General features: G+C 37.1%; 1 protein-coding gene across 1 annotated transcript; it reads left to right on the forward strand.

Annotated features, from left to right (window-relative positions):
- Positions 1-744: 744 nt before the first annotated feature.
- On the forward strand, positions 745-5,721 carry LOC113803681 (leukocyte elastase inhibitor-like). Its single transcript, XM_070133877.1, has 5 exons — positions 745-1,064; positions 2,840-2,969; positions 4,158-4,401; positions 4,943-5,181; positions 5,315-5,721. Exons 1-5 carry the CDS (start codon positions 745-747, stop codon positions 5,615-5,617), a joined length of 1,236 nt encoding a protein of 411 aa, XP_069989978.1. The 3' UTR covers positions 5,618-5,721.
- The last annotated feature ends 648 nt before the right edge of the window (positions 5,722-6,369 follow it).

The raw sequence follows: 6,369 nt of genomic DNA on the forward strand, positions 1-6,369 counted from the left end.
TTAATTTCTCAAAATTATCTAAGAGCCAAGCCCTTAAACAATAGTAAAAGTATGTCACGCATGAAATTATGATTAGAAAATATCCCTTTGAAATGAAATACTAATAAAGACTATCACTTTAAAAGATTGCAAATTAACAGTGTTCAGCATCCTAGTGCATGTAGGGATGGAGTATAAAGTGTCTCAGGTGGTAAAGCACTGAATACTGTGAACATCATATCTAGAGATACAGCACATTACAGCGTTCCACATCTTAGCGTGGTAAATTGTCTCTAGGAATGCTGTATCCTGCATCGTGCCTGATCTAGAGCTTCCGGTATCCTCTTTCCACGCTCCTTTTGGTAGGATTCGCTTGGCTGATGCAGCTGATGCTCCTGTTCTGGTACTTAATGTGACGGTGAGACTCGCCCGGTCCTTTTGGTGTTGGGGATTCTGAGGTTTGTTTTGAGTGCCAAAGACCTCTGTTTGTCTGTCTGTTTGACTGTCCGTCTTTCTGTCTGTCTGTCTGTCTGTCTCTCTCTCTCCCTCCCTCCCTCCCCACCCCCTCTCTCTCTCTCTTTCTCTGTGTGTCTTCAGTCACACTTTTCCCTCTATCTTTTAGAATTCATACCTGACTGCTCTGATTCTCACGCTGCAATCCGTTTTAGCTGCACAATGCAGGCCAAACAAATATGTAAGTATGTGTGTGTGTGTGTCCCTGTTCTTATATATATATATTTTTTTTTCTTTTTTATCTTTCCAGAGATGAAATTTGCGGTGGTAGGAGTGGTGGCTGCGGCTCTGATGGGGGTTGTGCAGACTAAGGGTTTCACCGACAACGACGACTTCGGTGTCAAATTCAACACCAACCTCTCCGCCGTCACCGACTTCGGCTTCGACCTCTACAGGCGACTCGACTCTGCCAACTCCCCCAAGAACTTCTTCTTCTCGCCCTTCAGCATCTGGTCGGCGTTCATCATCGCTTACCTCGGCTCAGCGGGAGAGACAGAGGCGCAGCTGAAGCGAGCTCTGAGGGTCGGGAGCAAGGTCGAGACGTTCAAGATCTGGCGAGCGCTGGATGCTTTGTAAGTGCGAGGGCGAATGGGCGAACGGGAGGGCGAGAACCTGCTCTCTTTCCGCCTAATGGGTCTGAACAGTAAAAACTAATCATGTTGCATCATGCACATCTGCAATCTATAGAAAACAAGAAAAAGAAAAGGAATGGGAATGAAATAAATAAAAATTATGCATATATACGTTGAACAAAAGGAACGCGCCATCAATATACCTTTTGTAGAATATTGGTTTGAAATCATTTGGACAGTTATTTAACCAGTTACATTCATGGTGGCATAGGAAGGCGTTTGCATAACTTGGGCCAAGTGGTGAACCCATAGCTACGCCATCTATCTGAGTATATAATTTGTTCTCAAACGTGAAAACAGAATCTCTTGTGGCAACATTTAGAAAAGAGTTAAACTGTTTCTTGTTTAGAGCAAACTGTGATATTCTACAAAAGGTATATTGATGACGCGTTCCTTTTGTTCAAACAACAGTCACACATTGAACAATTCCTGTCTTATCTAAATGACCAACACCCTAACATTACGTTTACGTGTGAAATAGAAAAGGAAAACGAACTTCCCTTTCTTGACACTTTGATATCTAAAGAAAACGGACGCCTTTCCACTACAGTTTACAAAAAAACTACTTTCACCGGTTTGGGAATGAACTTTTTAAGTTTCTCACCTATGAAATATAAGATTAACAGTATCACCACTCTAATCAACAGAGCTTTCAACATATGTTCCAACTGGATGCAGTTTGATAAAGAAATGAAATTCTTGATTGATTACTTCAATAACAATGGCTATCCTGACAACGTATTTTACAAGACACTTACACCATTCCTAAATAACAAATTATGTCCACCCACGAAAATACAAACTGCTCCCAAAGAAACCAAGTACATAAAGTTACCGTACCTTGGACATATAAGCTTCACCATCCGTTAACAATTACGTGAGATACTGAAACATTCATTCCCACAAATTAAATTCGACATAGTTTTTGTGAACTATAATATCAACTCTTTCTTTAAAATGAAGATGCTTCTGCCCTCAGAATTATGTTCAAATATTGTGTATATTTTTAACTGTCCTAGATGCAATGCTAGGTACATTGGATCATCTACACGATGGTTCAAACACAGAATACTTGAACACATGGGTAAGTCAATAAGAACCAGCCTACCTGTGAGCAGGCCATCTTTCCCCGCTATCCGCCATCATTCACAAACAGAAGACCATCCTTTCACTCACAATGATTTTAAAATTCTGTCTTCCACATCTAACAGACTCGACCTCCTCATCCTAGAATCCCTGCATACCCATAAGATGAAACCCGAGCTGAATGCCAACACAGCCCTTCAGTTGTTCACTATATAATCACCATAACCACCATTTAACACTTGTTTGGCATGTCCCACCCTTACACACCTTTTTTCACTATGTTTCTGCCGTTTTATTTTTGTTTGATCCTATTCCCATTTTATTGTTGCTCTTTTTAAATGAACTATGTTTTTCTTTTGTTTCTGCATCTAATTGTATGTTTTTTGGTTCATTATTTCTAGTACTGATGATGGAGATGAATTACGATCTCTTAAACGTTTACAATAAAGATGTTCACCGCAGCACTGGTTCTCCTTTTCATTCTACGACTACGGTCCCCGAGTGGGAAATCAACAACCGAAATTATATATATATATATATATATATATATATATATATATATATATATATATATATATATATATATATATATATATGTGTGCATATGTAAGGCCTTTCTCCTCTTCCAGGTACCAAACCAGCAACAACGACTATACCTTCAACATTGTAAACAGAGCTTATATTGATTACGAGTTGCCGATCCGCCCCTGCATCTCTGAAGTGCTGAGCAATGAAATCGAGAGGGTCGACTTCAGAGATGTAAGTATTTGATGTTCGTCATATATACAGGTATATATACTTCTTGAACATTCTCGTCAGGGTGGTATACCTTTCGTTGGGGAGGGGGGTATATAGAGATCTAACAAGGGGTAAAGTTTTCACCAGATCTAAAAACTATTAATCTTTTAATATGCTACGGGTCATGATTTTTTCTCCACTTCATAACTTTATGAATCGGATTTCGTAGCAGATCGGGCGGGGAAAAGAAACTATTTGATATTCGATGATGACGTCAGGATAGCATTACTGGATGGTACAGTGAAGTGATATCTATGGGAACTTTGGTGATTCATTGCATCACTGATACTGCCTCTAGTATTTTTGTTTGGAGCTTATTTTCCCCTTTATCAAAGTGAACTGTAGACATATCCTGTACAGTGCAATCCCACCAGGTATCTTGTTTTTAATGTAAAAGAACAGTACCTTTTCCTTTATTGAAGTGTAAAAACATTTTTCATGCAAAACATTAATGATAAAGGAATTACCGTACATTTCCACGTGCCTTTATACCTCATGCGCAGCTTTTGCAGCTTAGGGAAGAGTGGTAAATATCGAAGCGCGCCAAGGCCAGAGGGTGAGACGCGGTAAATGGGTCGAGGATCGCTGTTCGAGACATCCGTGTCCGTGCTTGTCCTGAGTTTGTGAAGTTTGATATATATGTGTATATATATGTGTGTATGTATATATATACATATATATATATATATATATATATATATATATATATATATATATATATATATATATATATGTACATACATACATTTATATATATATATGCATATATATATAATATATATATAATATATATATAATATATATATATATAATATATATATAATATGTATATATGTATATATATGTATATATATATATGAATATGTATATATTTATAAATCTATATATCTATATCTATATCTATTTACCTATTTATCTATCTATATCTATATCTATATATATATATATATATATATATATATATATATATAAGTGCATATATATATATATATATATATATATATATATATATATATATATATATATATATATATATATATATATACATAGTATGTATGGTCAATCCCACTTTCCTCATATTACCCTTTGCTTCCCTTCCCCACTGAAAGAGACATCATTACGCATCGTAACTCTCCACTTCATCGACAGGTCCTCAACACTGTCAGCCGAATCAACAACTTCGCCTCCACAAACACCAAGGGCAAGATAAACAACCTGGTCACAGCCGGCGACCTCCAGGACGTCCAAATGGCCTTCGTCAACGCCGCCTACTTCAAGGGCACGTGGCAGTTCCAGTTCAAGCCAACGACAACCATCCCCCAGAGGTTCTACGTCACGCCCCAAAGTTACAAGGTGGTTCCCATGATGACCCAGGTCGCCTCCTTTAGATACGGTGAGAAGAAAAGCAATGGTTGTGTATTCTGGATCTGTTATGCAAATTGATTAATTACGATGGTTAAAAAAGGCTGTCGGTTCCAAAGGATACTTGAACCAAACCGAACAAATAATAATCTCCTTTTGAGGAGGGAATATGCTCTCCATCTAATTACATAATCAGTTTCTACATCTATAAATTTTCTTTGAATCGAAGGTTGGGGAAGATTGATCCACAACAGCTGTTTTCGTTTTGTATCCATACCTTATTTTCTAAACGGAAACAGAGCTGATTTCGAGATATAATCAGTAGTGTTGTTTTATAGATATGATAGAAAGTATTGAATGTCGATTGTGTAATATCTGTAATAAATAACAGGTATTCGAGAGGTCAAGTACTCAAAGTTTTCTATATAATCATACAATTTGTTTTATCCGTATAACGCGATATTTTTGCTCCCTTATTTGCAATCAATCTTTCTCAATGTTGTTCCTCACATGACTTCGTTTCTCTTCTTTTTATGTTAAATGCCGACTCATTCCCTCTCCCTTCTTAACAGGTGAATCTGAGCAGGTCGCCGCTAGCGTTCTGGAGCTCCCCTACACAGGCGAGAGAGTGTCCATGTTCCTCTTCCTGCCTGATCAAGAAGGACCTCAAGGCTTCGCTAACATGGTCTCGAGGCTGAGCGGGAACAACCTGCGGGAGGCCATACACCAGGAAAACCTCAGGAAGAAAAAAGTCGACCTCAAGCTGCCCAAGTTTAGGATGGAAATGAAACTATCGGATGAGATGATTCCGGTGAGTGCTGACAGTCTGAATAATGAAATTACCCCTAGAGTGCTTATAGTTTCTCCATGTTCCAAATAGAGAACAATTAATATGATTGTGTTTAAAGCTAATGACAATATATTTTCTTAATAATTTCGTGTAGGCTCTCATGGACATGGGGATCAGGGACATCTTCGACAGCGAAAAAGTAGACTTCACCACCCTCGGCAACATAAGGAACCTCACCCTGGAAAAGGTCATCCACAAAGCTTTCGTCGAAGTCAACGAGGAGGGCACCGAAGCCGCCGCAGCCACGGCCCTCGCCATCTCATCGAAGTCCTTGAGAAGGGACTTCCCTGTGCGGTTCCACTGTAACCGGCCTTTCCTCTTCCTCATCCGCGACAATGAGACCTACAATAATCTCTTCATGGGAGTTTACAGGGATCCCGACACGGCAAGAAGTTAGAGTGCTTGAAGGCCGAAAAGAAACGCTGAGGTTACCGAAAAAAGGACGAAATTAAGGGCAAAGGCAGCAACGGACTTTGTATGCTCGAGATTGTAATGTCTACAGTTGTTGATCCTTTAACATGATCCGTTGTAAATTTCAGTATGTGTATAAATCATATTGATGGTAAAATCCTGTAACCCTCTGCTTCAGACAGCATTCTCAGATCTCATTAAAATTTAGGAAAAAAAAATGCAACTTTATCTTCAATTTTTTTTTCAAATAATAGAGAAATGAAGCTATGAACCGTTTTGTACGTCAAAATGATTGTTCAGCGAAAATAGACAATTTTTTGACTGCATCTATAGTATAGAGAAATTTTTGGAAAAAAAATCACTGCTCATCCAAAATAATTGATTACTGGTATTAATCCAACACATCATTTAAATTTGGCCTATGTGCGATGTCTACTTGTCAGATGCATTGTTTTATATACATATATATATATATATATATATATATATATATATATATATATATATATATATATATATATATATATATATATATATATATATATATATATATATATATATATATATATATATATATATATATATATATATATATGCATATGTATATGCACACACACACACACACACACACACACACACACACACACACATATATATATATATATATATATATATATATATATATATATATATTTATATATATATATATATATATATATATATGTATATATACATATA

The sequence above is a fragment of the Penaeus vannamei genome, chromosome 19 (genome assembly GCF_042767895.1).
Source record: "Penaeus vannamei isolate JL-2024 chromosome 19, ASM4276789v1, whole genome shotgun sequence".
In the NCBI taxonomy this organism is placed as follows: Eukaryota; Metazoa; Arthropoda; class Malacostraca; order Decapoda; family Penaeidae; genus Penaeus; species Penaeus vannamei.